At 38.9% G+C, this 20,369-nt stretch overlaps 1 protein-coding gene across 1 annotated transcript; it reads right to left on the bottom strand.

The window, feature by feature from the left end:
- Window positions 1-19,216: 19,216 nt before the first annotated feature.
- On the bottom strand, window positions 19,217-19,886 carry LOC108046059. Its single transcript, XM_044457106.1, is given in 3 exon segments — window positions 19,217-19,352; window positions 19,404-19,528; window positions 19,566-19,886. Coding segments are annotated over 3 exon segments (582 nt in total).
- Window positions 19,887-20,369: the final 483 nt, after the last annotated feature.

Genomic DNA, 20,369 nt, shown 5'->3' with positions numbered 1-20,369 from the left:
TTAAGACGCTCCGAAATTAAAAGGAATTACATTCAATTTGTTGACATTTTTGCGGATGCGGATGCGGATGCGGATGCAGCTCGCCCTTTTGTCTCTGGCATCCTTTTATGCCCTGCTTAGCTGACTTTCGCCGGTAATGACAAAAAACATTTTGCACAAGGCCGCATGCAAATGAGCAGCAAAAAACTGAAACAGCGGCGGGAAGAACAAGGCCATTCAAATGTATTCATTGCGAACAGGGGAAATTCGCTGGCATTTTATCGCAAGATTTCCATCGAATACGCGAGTTGCTTGCTTAAAAATCTCGAGAGCACGGAAATTCTGTCTTCACACATGCAGGGAATGACAAAAGCAAGTGCGCATACGCCCTGTTGCAGGCGAGCGAAACGTTTAAAAATTCCTTTTTAAATTCGGTGCTTGTATTTTCCACTGCCTCTTCTTTCGTGACATTTTCTCACACATGGCAGATGTTTTCACATTTGTAAATGTGCAAGACTATGTGGAAAAATTCATTAAATTTTTCATATGAAAATATAATGTGCGCTGTTGCCATAATAAAAATTTTATATAAGACGCCGCAGGTAAATTTTATATGATTTAAAAGTCTTATATGATTTAAAATAATTAAATATGAAAATTGTACTACCAAATTAGTTTTTCAAAATGAATAAATAAATATTTTATGGTTTTCCTCAAAGAAATACAAATCTTATTGGTCAATAAAAATACGCTGTGTTTAAATAAAGCAGATTCCCTTTAAATTCTGAGAATGGAATTCAGTTTCTTCAATTAATGTAATGCCCCAGACCATTACAATAAAATGTAAGGGAGCTACACAAAATAAACAACGAAACATTTTAATTAATTTCGCTCCCAAAACTGGGGATACTATTATTATTATAATTAAATATGATTTCTTTAATAAATTACAAATTCTTCGTTCTCCGTTTTATTTTTGCTTATAATTATTTTTACGTCCCAACTGCGGGGGATTTTAATTGTAGGTAAGTATGCTGGCAGCCGGAAAAAACTTGTCCATGGGCCAAATAAAAGCAGTCGACAAAAAAGGAAGCGGAAAATCCCTGGCAGCGATGGGACGAAGCTCAGAATAAGTCCCTCGAAACGACGACAACAATATGCGACTCATTTTTTTGGCCTGCAGCAATATAATTATTGAAAAAAATTTGGGTAAATTTTTACAAATCTTCAACTTTACTTTTTCCGCGTAAATTATTTGCATTCGTTTTAAAAGGAACCAAAATGAATGTTATGTTGCAGTTGGTTTTTAATATTTGGGTAGGAAATTAGTTTCTTTAACATGAGCCATGTAAAATAAATTACAACGATAATAATTCGCCATGGATTTATTTATTAAATTATACCTTAATTAAATAATTTCGTATTTTCCCAATTTGTTTCCTACATATTTTTTACTGAAAGTTTTCACCATTGTTGGTTTCCACACTTCATAGCCATTTAATGTCGGCGCGAACAGTTTTATTTGCCAACAGCAATGGGTGAAAACTCCCTGCAGCTGGGACTGGCCCGCATAAAGTCAACTCATTATGGAATTACTGCTAGAAACTAAGCTGCCCGAAAGGGAAAGAAAGGCGAGGAATGGAGTGACTGGCAGCGGAGAAAGCCGGCAAGGAAAACAAATTAAATTTAATCGATTTGTGAAAAGCTGCCAGACAACAACAACCAGTGCAGGCACGAAAAGTGAAGTGCCGGGTCCAGACGGGTTGCATGGTAAATTAAGTGAGGGCGTGTCCGCACTCGGGTCTCCGGACTGGCGGACTCCGGACTCCAGGGCAGGATTCAGCTGCAGGAGGCCAGCGAGTAGTTCTCGGCCACTTGTCGACTCTAAGCGCATTCTAAACAAATTAAAATTCAATTAAAAAGATGAAATGGCATTTCAGGGCATGAAAATGCACGAAAGAGTGAGAATTACTGCCAACAGCCATTGGAGAGAAACATTTTCTGGGCGCGTAACTTGGTCTCGGCTAAATGTAGTCACATTCACTTAATTTGGCGGCAAACACGTTAACGCAGTCCACCACCATCATTGACTTTTACATCCCACACAGGGAGAAAACGAATACTGACGTTATTCAAACTAAAGCCCAAAAGGAAAACCATTTGGACTTTTCCGCTTTTTATTCTCCGTGTAGAAAATAGTCACTGCATTCGAGGCCATTAATGCTCCGCTCGTCACTCGAGAGGGGCTCGAGCATCATTTCCAATTACGAGGCCTCAATGCAGACGGCTTAGCGGCTGTCTTCGGCCAAGAATGTCCGCTGATGATTTTTGGTTGTCCCCTCATCAGTGCCAGTCCTCTGGCTGGCCACGGCCATCCATGTGCCAGCTCTCATTACGGCCACTTCTGTGGCCTTTGGCGGGCTTAGCCGCCAACCTCCATTTGCATGGCTGTCGTCCGTGCATTAAAATCGGCGTCCCTCTCAGTTCGCGCCATTACCGATTCTCATTCCCGATTCCCCTTGTCGGATGTTCTTTTCTGCGTCCTAGGTCTGTTTGATTTGGCTTGATGGCCGGGAGCATGTTGTCACTGCTGGTGCCGTAATGAATTGGCTGCGGACCAGCCGGGCTCCTTCTGGGTGATTTCTTTAACTTCAGAATCCTTGAAGATTTTACGCTGATTAACATATGAAACTTTCCTTTAAAAAGAATGTCGAGTTCAGTGCCAATATATGTATTTACACCGTGTTCTCAGGAACTGCAGATGCTAGTTATGCTTACGCAGCGCCAGTTAATTAATTTGGGCTCAGATCCTAAAATTCTGTCTAGACATGGTAGAGAAATGATTTTGGGAGGTAGTTGATCAACATTTGACGACACAATAAATTTTTAAAATCAATCAATAATATCAGAAGTTATTAAGATATATAAGAGTACAACGTGAGCTCAAGCGGATAAATACCTTTAGTCAGATGACGCCACAAATTTTTTCACTTCAAATTGCAGAGCACCAAAAAATTAAACCGCAATTAAAACAAGAAAGAAAAGCTAACTTCGGGCGGAGCCGAAGTTGATATACCCTTGCAGAATATTATGTACATTATATTCTCCAAATTTATTCATATGATGCATTCTTAATACTCATAAAAAATCCCAACTTCCTAAGTTAAAAAACACCAAAGTTATGGCATTACCGATAAATCAGTTATATGGCAGCTATAGGATATAGTCGGCCGATCCTTATGAAATTTGATAGGTCTCACTGATTGGCTAAAAATAAAACCCATAGAAAATCCCAACTTCCTAACTTTACAAACACCAAAGTTATAGCATTTCCGATCAATCAGTTATATGGCAGCTATAGGATATAGTCGGCCGATCCTTATGAAATTTGGTATGTCGGATTGATTGGCTAAAAATAAAACCCATAGAAAATTCCAACGTCCTAACTTTACAAACACCAAAGTTGTAGCATTTCCGATCAATCAGTTATATGGCAGCTATAGGATATAGTCGGCCGATCCTTATGAAATTTGGTATGTCGGATTGATTGGCTAAAAATAAAACCCATAGAAAATTCCAACGTCCTAACTTTACAAACACCAAAGTTATGGCATTTCCGATCAATCAGTTATATGGCAGCTATAGGATATAGTCGGCCGATCCCGGCCGTTCCGACATATATACTGCGTGCAAAGGAAATAAGGGTGTGTGCAAAGTTTCAGTTCGATATCTGTAAAACTGAGAGACTAGTTTGCGTAGAAACAGACAGAAGGACAGACAGACGGACATGGCTATATCAACTCAGGAGGTGATCCTGATCAAGAATATATATACTTTATAGGGTCGGAGATGTCTCCTTCACTGCGTTGCACACTTTTGACCAAAATTATAATACCCTCTGCAAGGGTATAAAAATTAGACTTCACAAAAAATGCCATTTCTAGTTCAGGGCTTCTAAGTGCAGCAGGAAATCAGTTTCTTTGGGAATACAAATATTTATTAATCATTCCTCAACTGAAGCAAATTCCGATCCAAGACGATGGGCAGTCGCTGTGGTATGCTGACATATCTCCAGCTCAATGGTCCACTCGAAGCATCGATCTGCAAATCATCTTTGCTCCAATTAAAGCCAGGTCGTTGGGTCACTTCACGCAATTAAAGGGCTTGACAATCACCGCAAGAGAAATCGCCCCAGTCTCTCGGACCCAACAATAAAGGAGCTTAATTTAAAATTTAAACCCTTTTTGCTGGAGGCGACGACCGCAACGTTTCCTGTCCCAGTCCTCAGTCCCGACCCATGATGCAATGATGAAAAAATATTTTTTTGCCCTTCCGGCAGAGGATGTTAAGAGAACGATCAAGGAGCAGGAGAAGGAGCAGCAGCCAGGACGACAGCAGGGCAAATAATTTTTACAAATTATACACTCACATGCCAACTGCGAAAGGAAAGACAAACAGAAATGGAGGAGGCAAAAAATTATATGAAATGAGCGAGGGGGAAATCGGGCGATATCCTTGGAGAAAAGGCAATAACAAGCCGGACCGATGATTGGGTCCGCTGCCGGACTCCGACTCGATTGACTGCACCAATAATAACTTCAAACAATGGGCGGCCAAGTAGTTTCCCCCCTCCGCTATCCTCGCTTTTTGCCGGTTCCGCAGTCGAGCATGTTTGTTTAATTTTTGCCACCGCTGCGCCTTGATTCGCTTTATTTTTACACACTTTTAGAGGGTAACGTAATTTTAAGCAGAAGATGGCTTTGCAGTAAATGATAACTGTCAATGTTAGGATTTTCCACTTTAAAAATAATTTTTCAGATGTTATTCTAAAAATATATGAATAAAACTTATTAACTGATATTACTCCCAACATTAGATACTGTCGAACCTAAACTTAAACTTTCCCGAACCGATTTTCCTATAAATCTAGCCAATCCGAGTGGCGTCAGCGTTAATAAACTATATTTTAAGCAATTTATTTTCATATTTTTCATAACTCGAATTTCTATTTAACTCGAACCAAATATTTGCCACGCTCGCGTTTAAACTTCTTTAATAAAATCCATTCAAAAAAATGTTATCTGCGCTGCAACAATATGTGTAAAATAATTTTATTTACTTTCTGATGAAAAAAATGTTTTGCTTTCTTATGTGCTTGTTCAGCTGAATATTTGGTGCGAGTTCTTGAAAATTGGTCAATTCGAAGAATTCATGCTGAAATAAACTTAACGTTACCTGAAAGGTCAGTGCCATATTAAAACTGAATAAACTTAATTGATAAAAAGCCAATTGTGTTAACCAAAATTAACCATAGAAGAAACAAATTAACTGAACTCTTTGAAACCCGAATTTATATGTGAAGTTCAGTGTTTCATGTGAATATCTGACAGGTAATATCCACAAAACAAATATGTTCAAATAGTAAAATAATTTTCTTATAGTCTAGAAGTGCGAGGGTGTTTAAGCTTCGGCTGAATGTAAGCTTACCATTTATTTTCTACCTCCGCTGATGACTGATGCCTTTGCTGCAATTGTTCCAATCGGCCGCCAACTGTTCGTTTCCGCTTTTGTTTTTCGCTCGGGCTTTCTTCTACTTGGGCAGCAAACAGGCTTCAAATTGAACGGAAGCTGGCCACGAGTTATGCCCCGCTAGTTGGCCGACCCGCCCTCCTCCTGCACCGCCCACTTCCGCCGGCCCACAGCCACCCACCACCCACCGCTCATCTCCTGTCCAAGGCCGAGGCGGAGGCATTGTTCCATGTCGTGACTCCTTCGGCTTTCCCAACATCTTTTGTTGTTCTCCAGAGGGATGGGCGGTGGAAAAGCTCCGGTGCCGCCCTTTTGTCGCTGCGCTTCCGCTAACCTTTTTTGTTCTGCTCTTTTTTGCCGGCCCAATTTTTCCTGCTGCGCTGCTCAGTTTGATTTGCGCCGATTTCTTTTCATCCCAATGTCCTTTAAAGCCCGATCCGTGCTCTGCCTTTTCCATCAATTTGATTTTGTTAGTTTCCATTTCATTGAATTCTCACATATCCGCATCCGCACTCGCATCCAGCTAGTTGGCGAAATTGTGCCATTAGTTGGCGTTGTCCTTGCTTTTCCTCTTTGTTATTATTCTACACTTTAAAAAATCATTTTCTTGATATGCAATCCTCAGCCAATTCACTTTGTGTAGTGTTTTTAAAAAATTGGTTTTCGAATTCAGATTTCATTATATTAGTATGAAAACGTGACCCATACAAACGTTAGTTCAAAAGATATAAAAACTCTTTGCTCACTCTAAATTTTTTTTCAGTGCATTCTATTCTATTATATTGCGCCGCCGCCTTTTTTGTTACTGCATTGTCTGTCGCGTTGTCGTGTTATAATGCTGCCAACAACAAAAGGGTTTCGGCCATAAAATAACCAATTTGCATAGTTTAGTTAGTTGGACGCTTCCGCCTGTGACACTTTTTCAGCGGGCCTACGGAGGGTTAAAGGGGGATGGGCGTGGCACGTAACCCGGAGGCGGGGGCGGTTTATCCCCGACCAGCCTTTGCTGGCCATAATTGATGACTGTTGGTAACGAACAACAACAGGAAGAGCCAAAGCAATGACAAATTTTAAATTGCTTCTTTTTTCGTGTATAGATTTCAAATTGAAGTTAATAAAAGTTGATTGAATATTTCTTTTGTTCGAGTATGTGTTTGCCAGCAAGTGCACTTTAATTTTAACCCGCTTAGTTTAAGTACTTGATTAAGTTTACAAATAGTTCAGAATCAATTTATAGTTAATTATTTATTTATTGGCAAAATAACTTTTTTTTGGTTACACAATCCAGCTATTTCAATAAAATTTGGTTGAATAAAATCTGGCAGGAATTTCACTTAAATATAAAATAAATATAATTGTTTGAAAATTTACGAAATTTGAATGCTTAAAAATAACTTTGAGATTGCTACATATTATTAAGGAAAATAGTTATTTTAAATTAAGATTTATTAAGATTGTAACTTAATTATAAATCTTGTTTAACCTTCAGAGATTCTTTCTTATTTTTTTTGGCTAAAAGTAAAATAAGGTGCTACTAGAAACCTTTTTTAAGGGGTTTAATTGTTTGATTTAATAAAAATACACCTTCTTTCAACTTTTTGGTTGCATGCATGTTTTATGCGATTTGAATTGATATCTTATTCAATTTAATGCACTTTATTTCACGCAGTTGTGAAAAAAGTTAAGCAATAATATAAAAAAGCACACTTAATCATAATTTTTTCTCCTTATGATTTGTGGCGTGTTTCCATATCAATAAATAATTTAATCATTAAATTACTTTCTGATTAATTGTTATAAATATGTAAATTGCATTGTTAAACGTAATTGAATGATGCTGCCATAATTCCACAGTTTTTCATTGCAGCTCTCAAAAGAGTCCTCCCAGGCAGTTCTTGAATTCCCACGTAAAGAAAAACACTCGAAAACTGTTTGGGCGTGACCTGCGGCAGCTGCCAAAGCCCGTCTGCAGACCATTCAATTTTCCCACTCCCTGAGGTCACTGGCTGCCAACAATTTTCATAATCATTTAACGGTTTCGCGGCTGGAAATGGGGGCGGGGTCAGGCGGTTCAGGGCCACTCTCAATGGCCATTAAGTTTATCGAAGAACGTTCGAAGAGGTCGTACTTGAAATGTGGCTGCAGAGCCCTTCCGCGCACTTCAAGTCAAAAACGGCAATAAATTTAGGGCTTGAAAAAATGATCAAATGAGGTCTAACAAAATTATAAATTTTATTATGTTTACGTAAATTAATTTATTAATTATTAATATTGTTATGAAATTGTTAGACATTTCTAAGAAAAAACTAAACTTTTGAACAATGATAACGTTTTGCTCGTTAGCACCATCCGACGTAGTTAATTATTGATTTAAAAGTTTGAAAAACTGGGGCTTAGGGAGATATATTTTTTAGCCAAGTAGGTTTTCTTTGAGTGCACCTATCGCGGCGCTCACCTTTGGTCTTTTTTTGGCCTCACAAACCGCTCCACCTGCTCTGGGTCTAATGCCACTGGAGCCAGGACGACTTTCCCACTTGAGAGTCAGTCGACCAGGAAACGCGGAAATGGCACTGAGCATCATCGCCGTCTTGGCCCGGCCAGAAGTTTGAAGAAGTTTAAAGCACTCGAGACACTTTGGCAACTTTCTTCTTGGGTGCAAAATGGGAGGCCCCAAGGGTTTATCAAACTAACGACCTTTGTTGACGAGTGGCCGCCCTGCAAGGGGCTTATTGATTTCTCAGCAGGAAACTGAAAGCTGAGAACTGACGAGCGCCTGGAAACTGCATCTGCATAATTGGCAATGAGTTATGCAGAATCAATGGGTCGCTCCGAGGACTGACACATTAGACGCTCGGCAGCGATAAGCTCGGCAAATAAATGGAATGAAACTGCACTTAACGTCAACACGACTGACAGCTCTGAGCTGTTTAAATTCTTAAAACGCTTTTTCCCACTACGTTACACACCGAAATCAGCACCAAGAATGGCCGGGCCTCATGTCATCCTCGCACCCTCAGTCTTCCTCTCGCTTTTTATAACAAATTGGATTTGGGAAAAATCGCTCACCTTTCATTTCACCTGGATTAATGGCGCCGAGGCGAGCGATGAGTCTCCGGCGCACACAATGGCAGAGTGACGACGGCTAAGTGGTGGTTTCCAGCGAGATACACCTGGCAAATTTCAAATATATGTTACATTTTACAGTTTAAGAGCGAGAAAAGGGAGGATTTCGGCTCCAAAATGTCTGGTAACTTTCAAGTTGGAAAAAAATGTAGGCCTAATAAATGGTTGGCAGTTCATATGTTCGGGTTTAGTGTTTTATCGTATTTTTATATGTACGAAAATAATTTATTTGCAGTTAATTTCAAACAAACTGTAAGTTTCCTCCGTGGAAAATTGATTTTCCTGAGTTTGTTATTGAAAAAGAATTTGTTAGTCAGGTAAAATACCAAACAATGGATTACAAAGTTGTTTTTCTGTGTAACAGATTTTGCCAGCAGGGGATCTGGAAAATACTTTCGTTACCTTTTTTTAGCAAAATGGACTCGCTGGGATTTTGCACGCTGATTGGGCGAGCTGCCAGTTTGGACACCTGTAATACGATGAATAAATTAAGTGGTTAAGTTAAAGTAATTGAAAAGCGATTAAGTTGGATACACCTGTTCTGCGTTGATGGCTGGGAACGTAGATTGGATTTCTTTGTCGCGACTGCAGATATTTTTAGAATGTTAAAAAGCAGACTGCCAACAATAGCCAGACCCAAACGACACTAAGCTGTGCTCTAGCTTTGGACTTCTGAACACAACAAGCAAACTGCCATTCAAAGACACAAAAGATGTTGTGTGCTTTAAATATAAATATGAAATCGCTTCTACATTCTTCTAACTCAATAACATAATTGTTGCCATTTTCGCTCGCTGCATTATGTGCCCACATTTACATCACATTTCGCGAGCATATCTGATTACTCCGGCAAAAAACTCCCACAGACAATGGCCAATATTTTCCCTGAATATCTTCCGGCATTCGTATATCAGTGCAGTCCATGCTAATGGTCTATAGGCAACCCCACCTCCACCCTTGTCGCCAAGCTTCCGTCATTGTTGTCAGCATTATTTGCATATTGTGCGCAAAATTTACTCTCCCCCATTCAGACAATCGCACTGCAAGTTGGTGTCCTGACTAGAACAAGGATATGGATGAAACACAGCGGGAAATTTTGAATTCCAAAGCAACTTCGATCGGAAAACAGAAGTGTAGTTTTTAAATCACAAAAAGTGATGATTTCAATCCATTAAATCAACTCAGGAGATATCAGAAATCTCATTTGGATATATTTTAGTCCCTCGTACTGTGTGTGACCTTTTTATACCCTTGCAGAGGGTATTATAATTTTGGTCAGAAGTTTGTAACGCAGTGAAGGAGACGTTTCCGACCCTATAAAGTATATATATTCTTGATCAGGATCAATAGGGGAGTCGATATAGCCATGTCCGTCTGTCCGTCTGTCCGTCTGTCCGTCCGTCCGTCTGTCCGTCTGTCCGTCTGTTTCAATACCGTTTGCGAGCTCAGTTTAAAAGCTAGCGATCTGAAACTTTCACAGTCGTCCTAAAACAAGTGTACGCAGATCAAGTTTGAAAACCGCCCCGATCGGATGTCTATATCCTATAGCTCCCATAGGAACAATCGGATATAACTTGCAAGAATGGAAGATATTTCGCGCAGTGTAAAAGCTATTGACATAAATCTTTCCAAATCTTATTTTTTTATGCGTACCTTGATCAGAGTAAAAGTGCGTGACGATCGGACGTCTATATCCTATAGCTCCCATAGGAACAAAAGGGTAAAATCGGTTAAAATTTAATGATTTTTAGGATATTTCACGCAGTATACAAGCTATTGACATGAATCTTTCCAAATCCTATTTTTTTATGCATACATTGATCAAGGTGAAAGCGCGTGCCGATCGGACGTCTATAGCCTATAGCTCCCATAGGAACAATAGGGTGAAATCGGTCAAAATTTGATGATTATCAGAATATTTCGCGCAGTGTGTAAGCTACTAACATAAAATTTTCCAATTCTTATTTATTTACGCATATCTTGATTAGGGTAAAAGCGCTTGCCGCTCGGAAGTCTATATCTTAAAGGAGATAGGAAAAATTGTTAAAGGCTGCGAAAGTATCCCTTTTGTATATGACATTTTTGCAGTATAAAAGCAATTGACTTGAAACGATGCAAATCTAGTTTACTTATGTATACCTTATTCCTTTCGCTACTTTTTCACTTTTAGCAATTTCGTCAAAGTCTGCAAGGGTATTAAAACTTCGGCTTGCCGAAGTTAGCTTCCGTCCTCGTTTTTTTCTGAAAACTCAATTTTTGTATTTTACTGAGAATTAAAGTTCATTTAAATACACGCTTACTTAATTTATGTAATATTTTCTAACAAAAGTTGTTATATTTAGATCAAGTTACTTCTAAAAATGAGAATTTTAAAAAATGCCTTGGAAAAAAAACTTAAAGAACAGCATAGTCAAAACCGTACAACCTGTATAAGCGAATTATTTGTACAAAGGTGAAAAGCGCAGTGCACTACATTATTTTTTCTCTGTAAGGCAGCAAAAGAAGAAACCGCAGGATAAAGAAAAAACGGGCCAACAAATTTGACGGCCATTTTGGGGGCGGCACTCGCAATATCACACTCTCTTTCCCAGATTTCCTCGGAATTTACATTTCGAAGGGGCCACAATAAACTTTGTGTAACTCTTTATACCTTTTCCCTCCAAGCCAAGTGAAGTGAAATAGAAAAAGGCATAAATAAGCTAAACAAAAAGCGAAATTTACCAATAAACGGGGGAGAAAAACTTTTCTAAGGGCATACACCGAAATCGCTTCAGTTGCCATTTAATTTTTACATATTTCTGCTCAATTGTTGCATAATCAAGGCATTAAAAGAAACGCTTACCCCAGTTGCCTTCACTTTTCAACTTTCCCCACGATTGCCTGCCCCAATTGGCAACATCAAAGTCTGGCATAAATATTTCCTTCGCCTTTTGTTTTGTTTGTGTATTCAGTTTTGTGTTACAGGTGATTGCATTTGCTTTCCGTCTGTTTCCCGCTATTGTTTGTTTAGGTAACAATATATTGGCTTGCTGAGGCCAAGAACAGGGAAAACCGGTTAGGAATTACTTGAGGTGTGGGGGAAAAGAGTAAGTCAGCGCGAAGTTTTCAACAAAAAGGGTTACGCGGATTAAGCTGACAAATATTTGTAGGAAATATGAAATTTTAATGGTTTACGTGATAAATTTAAATGCCAGTTTGTGGGCAAGACTATAAGATTTTTGAGAAAAACCGCAAAACCTGAGAATAAAAGAAAAAAATAAGAAACCTTCCTTTTCATCTAATACAGCCATTTTCTATTGCAACGTGTCGAGTATAAACATTATAGAAAGTCACAAAATTTGATATTGATATCATTTTTATCTCGTTAAGAGGTGTTTTTGTTTGATATCAGAAGTTTTGGATTCAACTTCTGCAAAAGTATTCCAATGTCATGACTAGGCGTCTACCAAATATGACTTGGTTTTTGAAACCAAAGCAACGCAGTTGATTTTACACCGTTATGATTAGTTTAACATAATAATTTTAAATTTTTGTTTAAAAACTTAATTATTAATTAAAAATATTTTCTTTTTTTTACCTAAAGATGTGTTATAATGACTTTCCAAACTAATTGGTATATATCACCAGGGTGTTGCCAGTTCCGGTCAGAATTAATTGATATAAACTGGTATAAGTGGATGTTTCTGTTGCTCATGTTATATGTCAAAAGATGAGGAACTTTATGAAAATTAAAATAATTATTTGAACTATTGTAGACTCTTGTTAGACAATTTATGTGATTTGCGTGATTAGCATATCTAGTCCAACAACATATTGCATATGTCTTTGCTTATTGACACGATAAAAATGATTGCAGGAAATTATTTTCGAATTTTTGTGAAGCCGACAAAGACTCCAAAATTTTGAAAAGAACCCAAAATCGTGTTGCTTGAATAATTTGTTAATGGATATATAACAAGTGGGGTGACATTCAACGAATATTGTCAACAAGAATAAAACCATGCTAAAACTGGAACATTTTTTCACACCGACCCCAACTTCCAAATTTTTATACCCTTGCAGAGGATATTATAATTCCAATCAAAAGTTAGCAACGCAGTGAAGGATACATTTCCGACCATGTAAAGTATATATATTCTTGATCAGCATCACCAGAAGAGTCGATCTAGCCATGTCCGTCTGTCCGTCCGTCCGTTTCTACGCAAACTAGTCCCTCAGTTTTAAAGCTATCTGCTTGAAACTTTCTCATAAATTGTCTTTCTATTGCAGATAGTATATAAGTCGGTACGAGCCGGATCGGCTGACTATATCCTATAGCTGCCATATAACTGAACGATCGGAAATGCCATAACTTTGGTTTTTGTAAAGTTAGGAAATTGGGATTTTCTATGAGTTTTATTTTTGGCTAATCAATCCTACCAAATTACATAAGGATGGGCCGACTATATCCTATAGCTGCCATATAACTGAACGATTGGAAATGCCATAACTTACAGAATATTCTGCAAGGGTATATCTCCGACCCTATAAAGTATATATTTTCTTGATCAGGATCACCTCCTGAGTTGATATAGCCATGTCCGTCTGTCCGTCTGTCTGTTTCTACGCAAACTAGTCTCTCAGTTTTAAAGCTATCGAATTGAAACTTTGCACACAGCCTTCTTTCCTTTGCACGCAGTATATATGTCGGAACGGCCGGGATCGGCCGACTATATCCTATAGCTGCCATATAACTGATTGATCGGAAATGCCATAACTTTCGTGTTTGTAAAGTTAGCAAGCTGGGATTTCCTATGGGTTTTATATTTGACCTACCAAATTTCATAAGGATCGGCCGACTATATCCTATAGTTGCCAAATAACTGAACGATTGGAAATGTCATAACTTTGGTGTTTATACCCGTTACTCGTAGAGTAAAAGGGTATATTGTATTCGTGTAAAAGTATGTAACAGCTAGAAGGAAGCGTTTCCGACCCTATAAAGTATATATATTCTTGATCAGGGTCACTAGCCGAGTCGATATAGCCATGTCCGTCTGTCCGTCTGTCCGTCCGTCTGTCTGTCCGTATGAACGCTGAGATCTCGGAAACTATAAAAGCTAGAAGATTGGCATTTTGCATGCAGATTCTAGGAGTTCCTACGCAGCGCAAGTTTGTTTCAAAAAGGTGCCACGCCCCCTTTAACGCCCACAATCACTTAAATACGATTTTAAAAATTTTAATATTTCTGAAAAGTAAAAATGCAGTTTTATTGTGTTTATCAATACCTATCGAAATGTAGAAGAAATTTTTCAAATCGGACCATTCGATAAAAAGTTATGCGTGATCAAAGTTTCTATCTCCATCTCCCTCGCACTCCCTTTTCCTGAGTAACGGGTATCTGATAGTCGGGGCACCCGACTATAGCGTTCTCTCTTGTTTTAAAGTTACGAAGTTGGGATTTTTTATGAGTATTAAGAATGCATCATATGAATAATTTTGGAGAATATAATTTACAGAGTATTCTGCAAGGGTATATCAACTTCGGCTCCGCCCGAAGTTAGCTTTCCTTTCTTATTTTATTGATACCGTTCGAGTTATCGCTTTGCTCGGACCATCGAAACAGATTTTTAGTTTTGCGTGTATATTTAGTAGTCGCTTTCTCAGACATTCACAGTGCGCATCGTCACTACCTACACTGCCGCCCACAGAACTCTAAAAGCTAAACTCAAAATAAATTTGCCTCAAAAATTGGACTGCAAAAGTTGACGTCATTGACCATGATAATACCTTAATATCTTCTAAAATAATGTTTTTTGTTTTGGAACACTTTCGATGTGTCAATAAAATTTGTCCAAATAAATATATTCAGCCAAAAAAACTTATCGCTATAATAGGGCTTACGCGATTTGTGAGCGTCAAAGTGGGCGTATACGATTTTTAAAATAAACTGAGCTGGCATCACTCGTTCGACTCGGCTTATGATCCTAACAATAATATAAATATTATGTTTAAATGGATTGCAATTCTTCAATTATAAAAGACTTTAATATTAGTTTATACTTTTGGGACCAAAATTCAAATATTTGCTTAGTCATTAAATTTTAAGCAGCTATTTGCATGCAACATAATAATCGTCAATACAATATTTAATTTTCTTACATTTGTAAAATCTAAATTCCAAATGATATTGTATTGATATTGTATTTTGAAAAATCAATCAACTCGTTCCTGGATTGTGGGCTATATTAAAGTCAGCCATACATTACTTTGATTTACTCCATTTAACGTACAGATTGCTTATCCCACAGATGCAATCGAAATTAAGCCCCCAACGAAAAGTAAATAAATTTAACAAAATGGAATGCTGAAATTATTTCCCCAGGTCGTTCAGACACACACCAGCTCTCAAAACGATAAATTGCTAGTGCAATGTTAGCAATTGCTGTTAGCCATTACGTATCCGCCGCGTTGCACCAAAACAAGCAGCAGTAGCAGCATCGGCAAAAGCACACTTGATTGATGAAAAACCTTTGCGAAATGTCAATCCATGATAATTGAGTCATGTGCTGCCTGTCCCACCTGCAAAAAAAGCGGTAAAGGGAAACGTGAAAAGTGGCAGCTGCAAATAAAAAGTGGCAGAGTAAAACGCGTGTGTGGGGTCGCCAGGGAACGAGTATCAATGTACTTTGAAAGTGTGTACTGTACCAGCCACACTGGCGTTGGCCAAAATCATCATTACCAGCGCCATACGTCGCGGCAGCCGCAGCTTAAAGTCACTCAGGTGCAGTGGCCAAGGCGAAATGCACATTACATTGCCTTCTGTTCAAATGCGTCAGCGATGCTCCTGTGACTCACGAGCTTTCGTGTATTATTTTGGCGTGCATACGAATATTCATCAACTTAGGAAGAGTGAAAACAAAAGGATGCCTTTCGGAGAACTAGTCTTTACCGTGTGTAAATTGTATCATAGTAAAATAAAATTGCATTCAAAATTGGTCGCATTCGACAGTAATTGCATTATTTTAAATTTTGACAAATAAGATCTTGGTTTTATTTATCTATATTTGTATAGGATTTGACTTAATGAAGCAAAATTATTTTCAAAAGAACATACAATCCTTTTAAGGTTTTTCGACTTTTAGCCGTAGGGGATTTTTTTAATAAGGTCAATTTTTATTTTTTGTGAAAGTAATTTTGAGTATTTGAAAATGACTCTTAATGTTCTGCATGAAGAAAGTAAATTATTTGATTACATACAAATTGTATTGTTAATGAAAAGTTGTATTTTCACTTAACCAATTCAAGTACTTAACATTTTCATTAATTTAAAGTTAGAAGATTCGCACCGCATTCGCCGTGCAGCACCACGATGCCAAACCACACCTGTAATGGCAGGAAAATTAATGCCAGCAAGTAAATGCTGCTGACTACACTCCCTCGACGGCGACCAGAACGATATACTTGACGATGATGATGGCAGGGCGATGGAACCAATGAAGGAAATTCAGGAGAGCCCTCTGCCTCGCCATCCTGCAATAGAGCACAGAACAAGTGGCAGCCAAAGTCGTTTCAAGTAAGTGTGACAAAATATAAATCTTGGCCTCCACTTTAGTGTGTGTGGACGTATGGCCAAGTAACCTGAACACATAAGCTGCAGTTGGTCAGGAACGCTCGTTAAACTGGACAGCCCTGCTGCTGCAGGAGATGCTGGGGCTGCTGTTGCTGCTGTTGGAGCCGAAGGACCAAACATCCTGGCGACCGCATCAGCTGCAGCTGTTTACGACCTACGCCAAGAGAGTTCAGCTGAGGGCTCTCATTTGCGGCTGGTCGAGGGGATGTTTTTGGGGCACGGCACTTGTTACGACTCGACCACTGTGACTTTCAGGAGTGGCAAATTCACCGACATTGTGGGGTCTTAGAACCGTAATATATATTGGGAATTTTCGATCGAATTTTCGAAAATGTGAACTCTACTAAGGGGTACCACCTTTAGCACTCATTTTAAAATACAGGAGTAACATTTTTTGCTCTCCAAAAAGATTTTTAAATAAGTGACTCAAAACATTTTTAATTGCATAAATTGAAAATAGGTTACAGTGCACTCACATTTACAACTTTTCGGACAGATTAATAAAATTCGTCAAATGAAAACAATTCAGGGTGTTTCCATGTTTTCAAAGACTTGATTGACGGCGTCTTTTAAATGTTTAATTCTGTCTACCTCGACAATAACAATAACCTCTATTTCTCCATATAAAAACAGGGAATAAGTTCCCAGTTCTAAAGAGAAAGTCCCACCACTTTCCAGAGGTCTCGCAAGGACTTTCCCTCGCGCATTTCTGCGCATGGTCCGTTTCTCTCCCGTGAATGTGAAAAACGAACAACCTAGAGCTGGTGGGAAAATTGTCGCTTTCGCCAGAGAAATAGTGGCACTCTCTCCGGCTTTTCTCACAGCACCATTTGGTGTGGCATGAAAGTAAAAACAAACCTGGGAGAAAAATCACACAAAAGTAAAGGAACTGAAAGGACTTTCTTGCCAGCGATAGAGCAGCTCTGTGTGCGTGAGCCACACGAACCCACTCTCACACACGTGGTGCTGACTTGGCCAGGACTTCAATGCATATGCTTGGCACACAGATACACGCGGAAGCAGCCGGGCCAGAACCAGAAATATGCAGTGCAATCCCTTTAGGATTTGGCCAACTGTTTGCGCGCACTCTCAAAAACTTGAATGCACCTTAAATGCTGGGGGTAAAGGCGGAAAGGAGCCCAAAGCTCCCTCGAACTTTGACAATCTAAGCAGTTTACTGTGTCAATATGTTACGTTTGCTGCTCGTCCCACAGCCAAACTTCGCATAACTTATGCATGCAAATTTCCCGCTGCTTTGCTTCCTTCCTTCAGAAAAGGTGAAAGACAAAAGCAACCAAATCGCACCAAATGCGGTTATTGCAGCGATTATTTTAATGGCTCTTCTCGGTTGTTTGATGCCACAGAACTTAACGTACTTATGCTGTGCATGATTTCTCTGTTTTTGTGGAGCTGCCAATGCAGATGTATTTAACACCTGCAAAGTTTGGCCTCCCAAAACTCATTCATGGTGCATTTCCTGCAGTAGAGTCATTTGTTAGCTAGTTCCTGGGAGTACAAGTTGGTTTCATTGGGCAGGGCGATTTGAAATTCAAATTTTTAAGTTGCCGCAAAATCGAAAAGTTTGGCAACTCCCATCTAAGTGCTCAATGCCAAAGTTGGCCAACTAAAGTTTCGACGGAAAAATACTTTATGTCATGCGATTGATATATTTTCAGTGTGCAAGCGAAACAGGCTAAAAAGGCGTTGCTTCTTTTTCAGCACTTTAGGTTTGAGAAAGGTTCAAAATAATCTTTAAATTTACATTTTAAATATTAAGATTTTTTCAGAGTATCACCTTCAGCATTTCAAAAAATTTATTTTATTATGAATCAAATTGCACTGACGTAGCTGGAAAGAAATAGAACTCCTTCCTTAAATTATGATAAGTTAAATAATTCCCTCCTGAAAATATGAAAAAATTATAATTTTCCACAAAATTAAACACAACAGAACTTGAGAATATTTGCGACAACAGGGTTCATAATTCACGCAAAAGTTCAGGCACAACTGCTTATTCTTTTATTATTATTTTTTTTAATTTACACTAAATATTGCAACGACGTCTGAGTCGACAGGAACACAACAGGGCGCAGCTGCAGTTCCGCGCAGCCACGCCCCCTGCCACTCCCATCCCAACGCCTCCACCACGTCGTCTGAGTTCGCTTATATTTTATTTGTGGCTAAAAATTGCATTTATGAATAATTCAGTGAAGTGAAAAATTTGGGGTTTTCTTCGCCCGTCTCCCATCGCTTTTCAAAAAATAAACTCTGCCGAAAAAGAATTCATTTTGTATTTTTTCGCAGCCACTTCCGTTAGTTCCGCTCCCCCCTCAGCACGTTTTGTAATGTGTGCGGGTTATCAGCATTTTGGGTTAATATTTAATGTAAATGACAGACCGACCACAGTGCGGCTGCGTTGATGGGGTCTCGGACAGGGGAGATCCGGATACGGATTCGTATTCGGATCCGGGAATAGGGAACCTGGAGCGCCGGCTCCACGTCCAAAGTTACTCTTGGTTTGCATAACATCCAAAAAGGAGTGCCCAATCCCAATACTTGCAATGTAAATGAGTCGCCGGGAAACGGAAACTGTTTATGCAGATCGAATGTACCCCAGAACACTCGGTATATTTCTGTCCCTCGATTTATGTTTCTGTTTTTAGCCTGCTCCTTGCTTCTTGAGTGTGCAAAATAAACTACCAACTATTCCATAAATTAACATTGCAAAATTATTCCGGTTTCTTTAGAGTCTGGGCAAACTTTGCGACATTTTGCATTGCAACAAAGGTTGCAAATCTTTGTCTGTGAAATTTGTTTTTTATTTTATTATGGGGTGAATACGCATATTAATACCATAAATTATTTATCATTTTAAATTGCAATATATTGGCATTGTTTTGAAAACATTTTTCCATGAGATAGTGCTGCCCTTCGATGGCATAATACTTGTTAGAACAAATATACAACCCACTTTCAGGAGAAGTCATGTGTCAAAATAAAGTCAAAACGGGTCTGTTCCCTTTCCGACAGCCGGTAAAATTTTCGGCCAGTATTGTCTATTTTCATATTACTATGATAGGTTGGCCACAGTGTGGTGTATGACATCACTCTGTGAGGAGAAGCTTTTGATCAAGAGTTACGTTACAAAAGGAAATATTACTTAACAAAGTAGGCTGCTTCCAGAGCGTTATTTTGGTAGTCGATTAGTTTTGAGATTTCATTTTTAAGCCGGCGATTATATCGGAGTGTATCTACTTTCAAGCGCGTTTTACAGGTAAATAGTAAGTAGTATGTCATAATAATAATTAATAAACTATTACATAGGAACAATAAATTTGGTTTAGCTTGGATCTTTTAGACAAATATCGCGATCGTCATACTTGGGCTTGTATGTGAAGTACCGGCTATTTTATTTTTCATCAAAGTCCCCTGTACACTGCTGATCGTCGTGGTGACGTTTCACATTCTTGCCCAACAAAGATCGCTTGTCATGGATCGGAATATCCAATTTTCTAGTTTGCCTCCCAAATGCGATGCCCACCGTTGTTTGGTAGCGAGTAGAACATGCTCGCTCGACCCTTAAGGACTTCTTCTCCTTATCCCAATCATCGTCAGGAAAAAGCGATGACCGCACTGATGCCATTGCACAATAAAAAAAATAATATTGTAACAGGAGCAACACGTGTAACTTGTGTATTTAGTTAGAGTTTACCTTTAACAAGAGAGAACGCTATAGTCGGATGCTCCGACTATCAGATACCCGTTACTCAGGTAAAGGGAGTGCGAGGGAGATGGAGATAGAAACTTTGATCACGCATAACTTTTTAACGAATGGTCCGATTTGAAAAATTTCTTCTACATTTCGATAGGTATTGATAAACACAATAAAACTGCATTTTTACTTTTCCGAAATATTTAAATTTTTAAAATCGTATCTAAGCGATTGTGGGCGTTAAAGGGGGCACCTTTTTGAAACAAACTTGCGCTGCGTAGGAACTCCTAGAATCTGCATGCAAAATGCCAATCTTCTAGCTTTTATAGTTTCCGAGATCTCAGCGTTCATACGGACGGACAGACAGACGGACAGACGGACATGGCTATATCGACTCGGCTAGTGACCCTGATC

The sequence above is a fragment of the Drosophila rhopaloa genome, unplaced genomic scaffold, assembly GCF_018152115.1.
Source record: "Drosophila rhopaloa isolate 14029-0021.01 unplaced genomic scaffold, ASM1815211v1 contig_155, whole genome shotgun sequence".
In the NCBI taxonomy this organism is placed as follows: Eukaryota; Metazoa; Arthropoda; class Insecta; order Diptera; family Drosophilidae; genus Drosophila; species Drosophila rhopaloa.
The sequence above is the reverse complement of the archived record's forward strand: the minus strand, read 5'-3'. Positions and strand labels throughout refer to the sequence as shown.